General features: G+C 39.6%; 1 protein-coding gene across 1 annotated transcript in view; it reads left to right on the plus strand.

The window, feature by feature from the left end:
• Positions 1-16,957, plus strand: part of LOC150076138 (protein turtle-like) — a 481,828-nt gene that overhangs the window by 378,532 nt on the left and 86,339 nt on the right. The window contains exon 9 of the mRNA XM_090387265.1: positions 1,328-1,439. Within this exon, the coding sequence (XP_090243391.1) occupies positions 1,328-1,439 (112 nt within the window). The remainder of the gene's footprint in view (positions 1-1,327; positions 1,440-16,957) is intronic.

Genomic DNA, 16,957 nt, shown 5'->3' on the forward strand with positions numbered 1-16,957 from the left:
AAAGAAACTGTGGGATTGGAAGTAAATGGAAGTAGCATACTGCGGTATAGAAGGAAAAGAGTAGGGGAAAGAACGATACCTTGAACAAACAAGTTCAGAGAGTCATCTACTGTCATGCATAGTTAACAGGCTGAAAAGAAAGTGTTGTCATGAATGCCAACAGTAAGCTCCTATGTCACGATGTTAACTTCTAGTTAACTTCTATGCTAGTTAATTATTATAATTAACTTGAACTGACTGAGAGTGGCCAATCACTCAATCTTTGAAATGATGCTTTGGAAAGATGAACTGAAACACACCAACTTCTCTCATCTCTCTACATGTACCAAGGTCTGCTCTTGTAGAGGAGTGAGATTTATTACTATATGCCAGCGGTTCTTAAACTGTGCACCACAGCACCCCAGCGAACTCACAGGGGTGCCTCAGGATATTTTCAAGGGAAACACAGTGATACTCAACATCTGTTGGACACTGTGCAAACTACTAGCTTGAGGTAGTTCACAGTTTCAACATTACTTATTAAGTTGTTTGGACCAAACTACTTAATAAACAGAACTATTTGGTATTTCTTTTGGCCTAGGTGTGCCGTGAAAAAATTACTGAGACACTAAGGGTGCCGTGAATCAAGACAGTTTGGGAACCTCTGCTATATGCCTTAATCATCAGCTTGGTAAACAAAATGGGAACAAACTGCTAAATATGCAGAATGACTATATTTAAGGAACTTGTGTTATTATACTCCATATTAAATGCCTGAATTATATAAGACTCTTTTGGGCAATGATGATATCATTACAATTCCTGAAAATAGGGGCATATATATTTTTTTAAATTGAACATAATGGAGTCCTATAATAATACTCTTCCAGAAAAGGTTTGTTAGAAGTCCATATTTTATAGAAGCACATATTTTTCTCGATATCTCAGATATAATGGTTGCAACTTAGCTTTTAGACACTAATGCATTTTTAATTTCTTGTATATATCCTGAACCAACCCCCTCCCCCAAATCTATGCCTCTACCCCAGCAAAGTAATAGAGTCTGATATTATGCTGATAATATCTTGTAACTGCTTCAGGCTAAAAATGGAAATAACAATTATAATAAATTAATAACTAAATTTAATATAAAAAACGTAGACACTAATGCATTTTTGTTTTTTTGCATGTAATCTGAACCCCCCCCCACCCCATTGACGCTTCTGGCTGAGCAAAGTAATAGAATTTGATATTGTGTTGATACTGTCTTGTAACTGCCTCGAGCTCAAAATGGAAATAATAATTATAATACTTTCCATTTGTAATGTCATTTTTTTTTGTTCTCTAGGTACCACCCCACATGCTCCCACAAATATCACTGTTAATACAAGTGCTTTTGATGCAACTCTCTCTTGGCTTCCAGCTTATGATGGTAATTATGAACAGACCTATGTTATTTGGTAAGGAATTCTTTTGAGAGTTTCTTATGTTAGTGTGAAAATTAAATTTTTTAAATACAGCTTCTGTACTGGAGAGGCCTGGAATACCAAAAAAAAAAAAAAAAAAAAAATTAAGCAGTTATTCTTGAAGAAAGATACTGGTACTAATTTAAAAACTAATTTATTATTTAATTAATTTTTAATATTTAATATCCAAAATTTAAAGCCTATTAATACAGGGTGCCCCTTTAGAATGTCCCTGATTTAATTTAAATATACCACAAAAGAAAACCCAGTGCACTAGTAAATGTTAATAAATTTTATTGGGAAAGAAAACTCAGTTTATAACAAAAAAAATCAGCAAACTTCTACATAAGCTTCTTTGATGTAATGAAGAATGTCCAAACAATACTCGATTTCAGACCAGATTCACTCCAACATATCTACACCGATAGTGGCAATTTCTTGGTGGAATAAACGATGTCTTTCATATAGCCCTAGAAGAAGAAGAAAAGTAATGGGGTGTCAGGTGAATGAGAGGGGGCCATGGTATCAGTCTCCCACACCCAATCTAATGGTCTGGAAATGTGTTCTTCAGAGCATTGTGCACATGCAAGCTCCAATAAGGTAGTGTCCCATTTGCTGAAATATTATGTTGGGCTGTAGGTGTGCATTCTGAGGAGATGCATATTAGCATTAGTTGAGAGGATACCTCCGTAGCCAGGTGGGAAGGAGCGGCAATGCATAGCACATGCTTCTTGATTAGATTGGGGTTCGAGCCCGTCACCACCAAATACGGAGAATGTGGAAAGGTCAGGGAATGACCACAGCATATCCCGGAGCAATATGGCCTTAGTTGCTAATGCTCCTAAATAACAAACAAACAAACAAGCAGTAGTTGAGACATATGATACAAGAAAGCAAGCTTATACAGCATCATCCAAAAAAAGAACAAAGAAACCCTTCCCATTTTGCCCATCTGGTCAGTCAATATTTGTCTAGTTCAGCCTTAAATTTATTTAAGCTATCAACTTCCACAGCAACAGATGGAAGTCTGTTCCAGCAATCAACTACCTGCTGGCTAAAGGCAAACTTCCACACATCTATTCTACAACTGTTTTTCCTCAATTTGAATCATGCCCCTCAGGTTCTTAGTCTGAGCAAGCAGAAGTATAGTATCCCGTTATTATTCAGCCTGCTCAAACCATTCAATGCCTTATACAACTGAATCAAATCACCCCGCAGGTGCCTAGTCTCCAGATCCTGCAACTTGAAGAACTTGAGCCTTTCGTCGTAAGCACACCCCTTTGTTCTCTCACCAATCATGTTGCCCTTCTCTGTACTCATTCTAGCAACTCTATATCTTTCCTAAAATGAGGCCTCCAGGCCTATATACAGTACTTAAGGTGTGGCCTGACCATTGCCTTATATAAAGGGACAATCACCTCCTTGTCTCTGCTAGCAAAATTCCTATATATCATTGACTAAACTCCATGACCTGCTCTTGCAGCCCATTTGCACTGCTCAGAGAACTTTATATCTGATTGCACAATTACCCCTAGGTCTTTTTCATTCTCCACCTTCCTGAGTGTAGTACTACACAGTTGGTATGTTTCTCTTGGGTTAATGCTACCCATATGCAGTACTTTGCATTTGTCAATTGTTAAACTTTAGTTGCCACTTCTTAGCCCATCTGCCTAACATTTTTAGATCCTGTTGCAGTAGCATACTGTCTTTAGTGTCATTAACAACCCTGCCAACTTTGTATCATCTGCAAACTTGGACATTAAGCGTGATATATACCTTCATCAATATCATTGATAAATACACAAAACAATAATGGGCCCAGCACTGAACCCTGGGGAACTCCACTAATAACATTAGTCCACGTAGAGCAGTGTCCATTTATTACCACTCTCTGTTGTCTCCCACTCAACCATCCCTTTATCCATTGCAGCAACTTGCCCTTAATGCCATAGTTTCCCATGTCCAATCTAATGGTCCGGGAATGTGTTGTTCAGGGCATTGCACACATGCAAGCTCCAATGAGGCAGTGTTCAATTTGCTATAAAATTATGTTGGGCTGTTGGTGTGCAATCTGAGGAGATGCATATTGTTCCAGCATGTCCAGATATGTGATTCCTCTAATAGTATTCTCCAAGAAGAAGAATGATCTGATAATCATGTTCTTCATTAGACCACACCATACATTCACTTTTGCACTCTCAAATGTGCTCTTGGATACAGTGTAGATTTTCAGAGCCCTACATTCGAACATTGTGTCAGCCAACTTTTCCCAAAACATGAAATGTTGCCTCGTCGGAAAACATAACATGACTCAAGAAATTGTGGTTTTGGTCAATGTAATCAAGAATATCAATAGTAAAGTTTTGTTGTTGTGGTTTGTCACTTGGCTTGATTTCTTGAACCATTTGCAATTTAGAGACGAACAAATTCAGCCCCTGTATACGACCCTGTGCACAGTTGCACAAGGCATGTTCAATTCCCTTGATGCATGCCTGATTTATTTCCATGGGCTATGAACAAAAGCAGCACGTACCTCTTCATCTCATTCTTTTGAGGCACTTTCATGACCTCTTCCATGTTGCTTCTGCATGTTACTGATGTTCAAAAATGTCCTATACCATCTCTGTATAGACTTTGGGTCAGGTGCATCTTTGTTAAACATACATTTAAATTGCCTTTGAACTGTGACAAAAGAATTTCTCTGCAAAACAACCACTGGCCTGTGCTTTCTTATGCACTGATGCCATTTTTACACAAATGACAGCAGTGCCACAACCTTGGTCAGAGTGCCTTTCAAAACATCAACAATGAAATTTGACCACATTCCCCTCTATTGGCACCCACTATGGCAACATAGTGGGTGCCAGTACACATGAATTTAACCAACTTTTAAAATCAGGGATGTTAAAAAGGGACACTCTGCATAACACAAATATACCAATTACTTAGGTGTACTTTTATTTTAAGACTATTAAAGACTTCTGTGGAAACACAGCTATTAAAGACTTCTGTGGAAACACAGCTATTAAAGACATGTGGAAACACAAGAAACATTGCTTAAAGCAAGTAGTAACTTGCTTTAAGCAACAATGGGTCCAACGCCGAACCCTGGGGAACTATAGATGAAGAATGGTAAAGTGGTAGGCAATAAAATGTTATAAGTGGCTACTGCTCTTCATGGACTAATGTGATAAGTGTGGTTCTATAGAATTCCGTGTTGGGTCCCTTACTGTTTTTAATATTTATTAATGATATTAATATAAGTATTATATAAGTATTAATATAATGATATTAATATAGTCTGCTGACGAGGCTACTAGAGACGGTCATGTTCCAAGCCGCTAAGTGGATTTTTCTTATTTATTGATTTGAAATTATTGTTTTTCTAAAACTTTTGATTTAAATTTAGTAGTATAACATTATTTTGTGATTTTCTGATTAACTTGGTGTAATTATTCTTTACTCGGCCTTGTAATTGCATAAAAGTATCGGTAAAGGTTTCCACGTGTTTCAACTCCGGTACCGTTCGTAATTTTCCCGCCATTGTGATACGATAGTTGTATGCTGTACTAGATAGCGTTAGTTGAACTTCGTTAGCAGTTAAATTGTACGTTTAAATAAATACATATAACGACTTAGATTACAAACATAATATAATTAATTATATTTAACATAATTAATAACATAACATAATTAATTAATAAATTAATAGAATCATGACTCAGACCAGAGCAGCAAAGCAAAAGGCTCAAGCTAATGGAAGCGCTGTGGCTCAGAGCAGAACTGAGGGGGGCAGTTGTCCTCTGACTCACAGCCTTATAAAATGCACTGTTTGCTTGATGTTTGCAGAGCAATTGGGTACGGGACATGATACTGCCAAGGGGGATGTCTTTGTGTGTGCGCGATGCAAGGAGTGTATCGATATCAGGCAACAACTCGGCATTCTTGTGGGCCTATATGAGAGCTTGAAGGACAGGGTGGATGCCCTCGAAGAAACTAAATTGAGGGGCCCATCAAGCTCTCAGCTGCCCACATCAACGCCAGAGCTTGCACTTGGGCATCGCGTGACACAGAGGCAACCCCCAAGGCAGAATGCGCTGGTCCCGAAGGAACTAGTAGTTGTTGGTGACTCTATTGTCAGGGAAACGGGGAACATGCTTTGTAAAAAAGATAGGTGGAACAGGACCAGGGTATGTCTGCCAGGGGCAAAGGTTGATGACGTTGTAGAGCGAATATCATCTTTTAAGGGCACAAAAGGTGATATAGTTGTACACGTTGGCACTAACGATATTAAGAGTAGGAGACCGGCAGAATTACTTAACAAGTACAGGTCACTGTTGAACAAAAGCCGAGAATTAGGGTTGAATTTGAAAGTGTCTGCAATTCTGCCCAGACACGATAGGAGGGAGTATATGATGAGAGCCTTGTCGATCAATTCGGCCCTGGAAAGATTGTGCAAGGCTCAAGGGGTAGAATTTTTTTCAGCCTGGACTGTACTTGTTAACAGGAGAGATTGCTTCTACAGGGATGGGATACACTTAAATAGAAAGGGTGCAAGAATATTTGCTGATGCTATCGAGGCAGTGTTAGGTGGGTCGGAAAACTGCTAGCTTGGGGGGAGACAAAGACCAATAGATTGACAGTAGCCACTGGCAGAGGTGAAAGAGATTCTTGCACTGCTTCTATTAGAATGAGCAGAAGCCTGAAAAACAAGATGCATGGTATTTCAGAGACTGCTGGGAGCCATTGCGGTACAAGTAAACACATGGGTTGTGTTAGGGTAGCTAAGAATAGAAACAGGTGCAGGTATACTTGCGTGTACACCAATGCTAGGAGTTTAGTAAATAAATTTGATGAATTTGAGGTATTGCTCAAAACATCAAAGGCAGATATTGTTGGGATATCAGAGACGTGGTGTCACACAGATATAAGGGATGCAGAAATGCAATTTGGGGAGTACAACGTCTACAGAAAGGATAGACAGGATAGGAAGGGGGGAGGGGTTATGCTATTAGTTAAGAAACACATAAAAACCAAGGAAGTGAAGCCAGTCGACATCGCTGGACAGTGCAGTGTTGAGTCAGTTTGGTGTGACATAAGCATTGGGAGATCAAAATTGAGAGTAGGAGTGTGCTATAGGCCTAATGACTCTGATGAGTATAATAAGGAACTGTACAGGGAAATAGAGTGGGCCAGTAAATCAGAGAGTCTTATAATGGGAGATTTTAATTTCCCAGATATTGACTGGAATTTGGGGGCTGGTTACTCACACACTAGCAGGGCTTTTGTGGATTTATTGGATGATTGTTTTCTACATCAGCATGTTCGGGAGGCAACTAGAGGGAGTAATACTCTTGATTTGATTATCAGCAGTGATTCTTCATGCATTCAGAATCTGCAGATAAATGAACCACTAGGTGGCAGTGATCACAGTGTGCTGAAGTGGGATTTACTGAAAGAGGTAACTACCATTAGGGGTAAAGGGAAGGGTTATTGTTTCCGTAAAGGTGACTACGATGGACTGAGACAGTATTTAAATTCTATACAGTGGGACCAACTGATGATGTTACCAACAGCAAATTCAAAATGGGAAGCATTCAAAGAACTTATCTTGGAAGCTACTAGGCTTTACATACCAACTAAGAAATATCGTTCAAGGTTTAGGCCAAAATGGATGTCAGATGAACTAATGAGGCATATGGCAGAGAAGAAAAATGCATGGGATACTTACAAATTAACACATGACACAGAAGCCTATGATAGATACAAGTTGATATGCAACCAAGTTACAAAGGAGGTTAGGCAGGCGAAGGCAGATTACGAGAAATCCTTGGCAAGGGATGCAAAGAAAAACAGCAAAGAGTTCTTTACTTATGTAAACTCTAGAAGGAAGGGGATGAATCAGATTGGTCCACTTGATATTGATGGGTCAACTGTTGATGATCCTGCTCAGGTAGCTAACAAACTAAATGAATATTTTGCATCGACATTCACACATGAGGAGTTATTCAGCAAGGGGAATGCCAGAGGTGTATTCAACTCTAGCAGTAAGCTACAGAATCTTGAAATAACTGGGAGTAAAGTGGAGGAGAAACTGTTGAAGATAAACACAAGAAAGGCACCCGGGGTGGATGGGATCTATCCAGTTATATTAAAGGAGGCAGCAAAGGAAGTAAGCAAACCCTTAGCCATAATTATGAGAGCTTCCTTGGACTCAGGGGAGGTACCCATAGACTGGAAATGTGCAAATGTGACCCCAATTCACAAAGGAGGATCAAAGGCTGACACAAGTAATTATAGACCTGTGAGCTTAACTTCTGTTCCAGGAAAATTAATGGAGGCACTGGTTAAAGAAGCACTGCAGGATCATTTAGACAAGACTTCAGTTATAGCTCAGACACATCATGGTTTTGTTAAGGGGAAGTCTTGCCTGACCAACTTGATTGGATACTATGATGCAGTCACAAAAGAACTGGATGCAGGGAATAACTTTGATATTATATACTTGGATCTTAGAAAGGCTTTTGATACTGTTGCACATGGAAGACTGCTACACAAATTGGAGCAGTGTGACATTGGAGGCAAATTGCTGCTATGGATAAAGGGGTGGTTGAGGGGGAGAAGACAGAGAGTGGTAATCAATGGACACTGCTCATCGTGGACTAATGTTATTACTGGAGTCCCTCAGGGCTCAGTGTTGGGTCCATTATTGTTTTCTGTATTTATAAATGATATTGATGATGGTATATCAAGCTTAATGTCGAAGTTTGCAGATGATACAAAGGTTGGCAGGGTTGTCAAGGACACTACTGACACTATGCTGCTGCAACAGGATCTGGAAAGGTTGAGCAGATGGGCTGAGAGGTGGCAAATGAAGTTTAACATTGACAAATGTAAAGTACTACACATGGGAAAAAGCAACCCCAGAGCAACGTATCAACTCTGTGGTACTACACTGACAGTGGTAGAGAATGAAAGGGACTTGGGGGTGATTGTGCAGGCAGATATGAAGTTCTCTGAGCAGTGCAGATGGGCTGCAAGAGTAGCTCATGGAGTATTGTCAATGATATACAGGAATTTTTCCAGCAGGGATAAGGAGGTGATTATTCCATTGTATAAGGCAATGGTCAGGCCACACCTAGAGTACTGTATACAGGTCTGGAGGCCTCATTTCAAGAAGGATGTAGAGCTGCTGGAACGAGTACAGAGAAGGGCAACAAGATTAGTGAATGGAACAAAGGGGTGCTCTTACGAAGAAAGGCTTAAGTTTTGCAAATTACAGTGTCTGGAGACTAGGCACCAGCGAGGTGATCTGATAGAGGTGTATAAAGCCTTGAATGGTTTAAGCATGCTCAATGCTGATGGGATTCTTCCTCTAGCTCAGAAAAATCACCTGAGAGGGCATAAATTCAAATTGAGGAAAGACAGATGTAGGATAGATGTGCGGAAATTTGCCTTTAGCCAGCGGGTGGTTGGTTGGTGGAACAGACTGCCATCCCTTGTGGTGGAGGTTGATAGCCTAAATAAGTTTAAGGCTCAGCTGGACAGGTATTTTGAACGAACAGAGGGATGAAGTGGAAGTGGGGTTTTTTTTTTTTTTTTTTTGGCTGATGCTGCATAAGCTTGCTTTCTTGCATCATATGCCTCTACTAATGCTAATGCTAATGCTAATAAGTATTTCAAGTTTGATGCCTAAGTTTTCTTATGATACCAAGGGGAGAGGTACAGTGGTTAATAAAAATGATTAGGGTATGCTATTTCAAGAGGATCTAGATAAACTCAGAAGATGGATGGAAAATGGCAATTCAGGTTTAACAGTGGTAAATGCAAGGTACTGCATTCGGATAGCAGCTAAAATGCTGATGGAACCGACATTCAGGTGACTAATTCAAGCGATATTCAAGTGGACTGAATTTTGGCTAAGCCCGGTCATTCTGCAATAACCAAATGCTCTGCATGCACCTTCATGATGTAGGACTTTTAGTAATGCTTGTTATGAAATATGACACCTAGTATACTGGAGGTGACCAACCAGGTGTGAATCAACATAAGCAGGGGTTGAGGTGTGGATGCCACACCTCGACCCCTGCATGTTACCAAGCAATACTATGCAATACGCAAAGGACTCTCATAAACTGAGAGTCCTTTATTGCGTATTGGAGGCTTGAAGTGGTGAAACCCATGTGTAGTCACTAGAGCAAAGCTGCAGCAACCCCCATCTCTTCCATCATGAAGTATGATTGATGTATTTTAAGGTTATGATGGGCACCATAGTGAGATCCAAACTTTCTTACATTACAAGGGTAGAGCTCTAAAATGGTGTAAATAGGAAAGTTAATAGGTACTCCACAGGACCGAATCTTCAGTGTCCTCCAAATCTTTTCTTACTACTGAATACATAATGAATAGTAAAACTAATAGAACAAACTTATCTGTGAAAAGATCTAAACCTCCCAAATACTTCCTTGTTCATTTCACAAATATATGTGGACTCAGTTCCAATCTCAATGATGCCCATTTACACTTTACTTTTACTTACTTCTTCAGGAAAAATCCCAACTATTGGTCACTTCAAGCACTGCCCATCTCAGTTGTCCTAATTATTTGCTGTATGATTCCTTTCGATTCAAAGGTAGTAGTTATTCATATGTCTGCTCTTATATTCCCTGTCAGAGACATAGTAATTTGGAATCTCCTCTTTTTGATCTTCTCTGGCTTAAAATCTCTCAATCCATTCTGTTAAATTCATTGTTGCCTCCATTATTTTACAAACTCCACTAATCACATGGAACTCTTTGACTTCCTTTCTTTGAAACTTCACTTTCTCCAGTCCAACTTTCTTAACACTGAGGTAAGTTTCCTTCATGATTTTAATGTTCACAACTGCAGCTAGTTACCATTTTCTACTCACACGGACACAGCTGGTCAAGATGCTGAGGCTTATGTAATTATCAATACCCTCAGACAGATTAGCATTGGAATTAGTAGTGGAATATGATGCAAGAAAGCAAGCTTATACAGCATCAGCCAAAAAAAAAAAAAAATTTTTTTTTTCACCATTCACCTATCCATTTGCTCAAAAAGTTTGTTCAGTTCTTCTTTGAATTTATTTAAGCTATCAACTTCCACAATGATAGATGGAAGTTTGTTCCAGCAATGGCGCCTCCGTAGCCAGGTGGGAAGGAGCAGCAGTGCATAGCATACGCTTCTCGATTGACCGGGGTTCGAGCCCGTCACCACCAAATACGCAGGATGCGGAAAGGTCAGGGAATGACCGCTGCATATCCCAGAGCAATATGGCCTTAGTTGCTAATGCTCTTAAAAACCAAAAAATAACAATAACGTTACAGCAATCAACCACCCACTGTGCTTAAAGCAAACTTCTGTGCATCTATTCTGCAACTACCCTTCCTCATTTGAATTTATGCCCCCCTCAAGTGCATAATGTGATCAAGAGGAGAGGAAGAATCCCATCAGCATTGAGCTTGCTCAAACCATTCAAAGCCTTATACACTTCAATCAGATCACCTCACAGATGCCTAGTCTCCAGGCACTACAATTTGCAGAGCTTAAGCCTTTCTTGGTAAGAGCACTTTGTACCCCTCACCAGTCTTGATGCAATTTTCTGTACTCATTCCAGCAGCTCTATGTCCTTCCTAAAATGAGGCTTCCAGACCTGTATGCAGTAATCAAGATGTGGCCTGACCACTGCCTTATTCAAAGGGATAATCACCTCATTATCCCTACTAGCAAAGTTCCTGTACATCATTCACAGGACTCTATGAGCTGCTCTGTCAGCCTGTCTGCACTGCTCTGAAAACTTTCTATCTGACTGCACAATTACCTCCAGGTCTTTTTCATTCACAATTACACTGAGTGTAGTACTATACAGTTTGTACATTACTCTCTGGTTATTGCTACCCATATGCAGTACTTTGTATTTGTCAATGTTAAACTTTAGTTGCCACCTCTCAGCCCATCTTCCCAACATTTTCAGATCCTGTTGCAGCAGCATACCATTATTACTGTCAACATTTCAAATCCTGTCGCAGCAGCATACTATTATTACTGTCAACAACCCTGCCAACCTTTGTATAATCTGCAAACTTAGACATTAACCTGTTATACCTTCATCAATATCATTTATAAATATAGAAAACAACAAAAGTCCCAACACCTATCCCTGAGGAACTCCACTAATAACATTTGTCCAAGACAAACAGTGTCCATTGATTGCCACGCTCTGTCTTCTCCCATTCAACCATTCTTTTATCCATACCAGCAACTTTCCCTTAATGCCATACTGCTCCAATTTGTATAGCAGCCTTTAATGTGCATCGGTATCAAAAGCTTTCCTGAAGTCCATATATAATACCAAAATTATTTTTGCATCCAGTTCCTTTGTGACCATACTGTAGTATCCAATCAAATTGTTCAGGCAAGATTTCCCCTTAACAAACCTATGCTGTGTCTGAACTATAATTGTAGTCTTGTCTAGACGATCCTGCACTGCTTCTTTAACAAGTGACTCCATTACTTTTCTCGGATCAGACGTTAAACTAACAGGTCTGTAATTACCCATGTCACACTTTGATCTCCCCCTTTGTGAATTGGGGATACATTCACACATCTGCAGTCCGCAGGGACTTCCCCTGAATCCACAGATGCTCTTATAATTATGGCTAAGGGTTTGCTTACTTTCTTTGCTGTTTCCTTTAATATAACAGGATAGATTCCATCCATCCATGATGCCTTTCTTATGTTAAGTTCAATAATTTCTCCTCCACTTTCCTCACAGTTATTACAGAATCATTTAGCTCCCTATTAGAGTTTGATAAACTTCTGACCTCCACTTCTCTACAGAATTCCTCGTGTGTGAATGTAGATGAAAAATACTCATTCAGTTTGTCAGCTACCTGAGCTGGATCATCAACAGTCGAAACATCAATACCAAGTGGACCAATCTGATTCATCCTCTTCTTTCTGTCGTTTACATAAGTAAAGAAATCTTTGCATCCTTGGCAAAGATTTCTTGTAAACTGCCTTCATCTGTCTAACCCCCTTTGTGACTTGCTTACAGACTAGGCTTCTATCATAGGCTTCTGTGTCTCCTGATAATTTATACACTTACTTTATGCACATCTAGCAGCACCTATTTTAGGTGGCACAGGCACTGCCTAAAGTAGGTGCTGCTAGATGTGCATAAAGTAAGCATATTACAGTATGAATTAGGCACCTTTACAAAGTTTTCTCAGGTGCCACAAATGCTAGCACCAGCCCTGGCTGACATACCCTGATACTATTTCACCTATCCTTTTTGCAAAATATATTTCCCGTTTCCCTGACAGTAGAGTCAATGATAACAACTAGCTCCTGTGGGGCCAGCACATTCTGCCTTGGGGATTGCCGCCGTGTTGCCTGATGATCAAATGCAACACATACTGTTCTGTTTTCTTCTCTGACATGAGTCTCATTAGTACATCTGACATCCAGCCAACTGGGCTAGCCAGGTGGGTAAAGTGCCTGCCTGGCAACCCGAACGTCGCGGGTTCGAATCCCGCCTCGGGCTTGGATATCACGATGGTGCCGCACCTCCTGTTACGGTTGGGTTTCACGGCCACGATACACGAAGGAAGCAGGAAAAAACTGGTTCCTTTGTGTATTGCTCACATCATACGAAATAAATAAAAATCTGACATCATCCATATATGCCTAAACCTTGAACAGTATTTCATAGTGGTATAAAAAGCCTAGTAGCTTCCAACATTAATTCCTTGAATGCTTCCTATTTAGAATTTGCAATTAATAACATCTTCAGTTGGTCTCACTGTATAGAATTTAAAAACTGTCTGAGACTGCCATAGTTACCTTTACCAAATGAAACCCCTTCCCTTTACCCTTTGTGGTAGTTGCACCTTTAAGTAAATCCCTCATCACTACACTGTGATCACTGCCACCTGTAGTTCTTTTATCTGCTGATTCTTAATGCATGAATAAATACTGCTGATAATCAGATAAAGAGTACAGTCAGTCCTTGTATAACATGTGTTTATACTACACGAATTCGATCATACACGATTTATAAATAGGGGAATGATATCGTATATAACATGAACCGAATTCGCTTATGCACGATTCGCCTTTGTGTTTACAAGAAATGGTAGTCGAACGTGGAATCACCCCAACTGAATGCAACACGATAGGAATGAAGAGAAGATTCTGAAAATGTATTTATGTTTTTTATATCAGTGAAGGGGAAACACATTTCACCATAATAACGTAAAAACCCACACAATTTTGCTCATATCCAGCCAGTTCCTAAAAAGGGTGACAAATGTCTCCCATCCAATTATTGTCCCATTGCAATTACTTCTACTATTTCTAAAGTAATGGAGAAATCAATTAACCGTCAACTCTTAAACTACCTAGAAACCTTCTGTCTGATCAATGATTGCTAATATGGATTCCATCAGTGTCAATCCACTGGTGATATTCTGGCTTATGTTACCCATTTATGGAATAATTCAATGGAAAGGTTCAGTGAAACACAAGTAGTTGCTCTTGACATCTCTAAGGCTTTCGATCGTGTTTGACATAAAGGTCTTCTAAACAAGCTTCCAACTATTTTTAGTAATTGGTTATTCAGTTTTCTCTCTGATCGCTCACTGAGGGTGATGGTAGATGGATCTCTGTCTTCTAACTTCTCCACTAATTGCAGTGTCCCCCAAGGTTCAGTTCTTCCCCCCACTCTTTTCCTCTTGTATATTAATGACCTTCTTCCATTGACTGGAAATACTATCCATAGTTTTGCTGATGATAGCACATTGTATTCCATTTTCGATTTTGAGAAACCTTGTCCTGCTCAATCAGCTTCAACTTCTCGAAAATCTGCTACCAATTCCTTAAATGCTGATCTTCAGGTAATTCTGCAGTGGGGCAAAGACAACTTAGTTGATTTCAACCCTTCTAAAACTCAGTCTTGTCTTATATCTCGCAAAAAGGATTCTTCTGCACCTATGCTTATTTTTAGTGACACTCCGATTTCTAGGCAAAATGATATATCTCTTTTGTGGATTACCCTGACTTCTAATCTCTCTTGGCACAAGCACATTACAAATATTGCTTCTTCTGCATCTAAAAAACTTGATTTTATCTTTCGCTCTCGGCGTTACTTTTCTTCCAAACAACTGCTCACTCTGTATAAATCGCAAATCTGCCCTACCATGGAATACTGTTCCCACATATGGGATGGTGCCCGCAAAACCCCTCTCAGGCTTCTAGATTCCATTCAGAAGAGGGCAGTTAGGTTAATTCATGATTCATCTCTAACAGATTCTCTCCACTCGCTGTCTCATAGACGTACTGTTTCTGCTGCATGCCTCTTTTACAGATACTTCCATGGGCACTGTTTTTCTGAATTGGCTTCTATAATTCCCGCTCTGTCTTTCAAAACAGTCCGAACACGTGCCGCTACCAGCCAACATCCATTTACTGTCCAACTTCAAACTCAGAGAACCAACTTTTCATCTTCCTCGTTTATTCATTCAACTGCCGTTTTTTGGAACAACCTTCCTTCATACGTATTTCCTGAAAATTACAGTCTACAGAAGTTCAAGTCCAATGTCAACAAATATCTTCTTTCGTCTTCTCAACCTCCAACCCAAGCATGGTACTAAGTACTATAGGTTCTAATACCTCTCGTGTTTGGGGTTTACATAAAAAAAAAAAAATCCAGCTATCGGTATTATCGCAAATGCAATTAGATCGAGTTTACTACCAGTTTATAACAGAATCCCCGACCAGGAACGCAACTGGAAATTGTTTTTATTGTTTTAGGGTAGTAACCCCCAGAAATGTGCTTTAGTAAAATGTGAGCTAGTGACGTGTTCATAGTGTGTCTCTGCCTTTACGGTGTTGTTTATTCAGTTGCTACACACGTGCAGCTTTATTTATTGTATCAAGCGTGACTCCTCATTTTGTAATTGTGCTTTATTCCCTAAAAATAAGTAAAATACTTAAAAGGTGTTAAAAGGAAACATCCAGGTGAAGACCCTACAGATTCAGAGAGAAAAAGAAAAGCAATATCGATAAACAGAGGCAGACTGGGTCAAAAATTCTTACCCGGGAAAATTTGTAGTGGCCTCATACTAGCGTTTGTGGCCAAAATCACACCGGCCTCTGGCCCACCGGGGTTTCCACAGTAAGTCTTATGGCCAGTCCGCCTATGTCGATAGAGAAAAAATATGAAATTGTGAAATGCTTTGAGTGAAAGAAAGACCATGTGATATTACATGTGCTACAGGCCTAAATGAAGCAACACCAAGAATTAGAAAGAATGCAGAGAAAATAAAAACAACTTTCATAGCAGGAGCAACTCAAAGTATAACAAAATCCATTAGATCAAGACACAAAGAATTGGAAGAGATGGAATGGCTGTCATCTGTTTGGATAGAAAATCAAACAAAGAACAAGTTTGCTTATGATAGAAGCAAAAGCATTAGCAATATTTTATTATGTAATAGTCGTAATAAAATACTTACGTATTTTATTACGATAATTTATTGGGTTTAGCAATGTTTTGGTTACAAATGTGTGTTCAATCTTGGGTGGTCGGCACCTAACCCTATTTTTCCCATAGGGCCTGTTGTTTATATTGCACGATTTTGCATTGCACGAGGGTTTCTAGGAACACAACTATCGTGCTATACGAGGACTGACTGTATTACTGTCTTTGGTTGTCTCTCAAACATGCTGCTGTAGAAAACAGTTATCCAATAAATCCACAAAAGTCTTGCTAGTGTGTGAATGACCAACCCACATGTTCCAATCAATATCTGGGAAATTAAAATCCCCCATTATAAGACATTCTGATTTACTGGCCAACTCTATTTCTCTGTACAGTTATTCTCATTAGGTGTACTCATCAGAGTCATTAGGCCCATAAAACACTCCTACTCTCATTTTTGCTTTCTCAGTGCATATGTCACACCAAACCGACTCAACACTGCACTGGCCACCCATGTCAACTGGGTGCATTGCCTTAGATTTTGTGTGTTTCCTAACTAACAGCATAACCCCTACTCCCTTACTATCCTGTCTTTCCTTTCTGTACACCTTGTACTATTCAAATTCTACATTCCTTATATCCGTGTGACACCACTTCTCTGATATCCAAACTATTATCTGCCTTTGATGTCTTGACCAGCAATTCAAATTCATTGAATTGATTTACCATACTCCTAGCATTAGTGTACATTTAAGTATACATGTATCTCTTCTTACTCTTAATTACCCGAACATAGTCCATGTATTTACTTGTTCCACGATGACTTCCAGCAGTTCTAGAAATCCCCAGCCCCTTGCTTTTCAGACTGCTGCTCATTCCAATAGAGAAAGTGCAAGACTTACTTTCATTTCTGCCTGTGGCTACTGTTAATCTATTAGTCTGTGTATCCCCCCCCCCAAGCTAGCAATTTTCTGACCCAACTAACACTGCCTCAATAGCATCGGCA

This window comes from Mastigoproctus giganteus, chromosome 13, assembly GCF_048544385.1.
Source record: "Mastigoproctus giganteus isolate SK-2022 chromosome 13, ASM4854438v1, whole genome shotgun sequence".
Classification (NCBI taxonomy): domain Eukaryota; kingdom Metazoa; phylum Arthropoda; class Arachnida; order Uropygi; family Thelyphonidae; genus Mastigoproctus; species Mastigoproctus giganteus.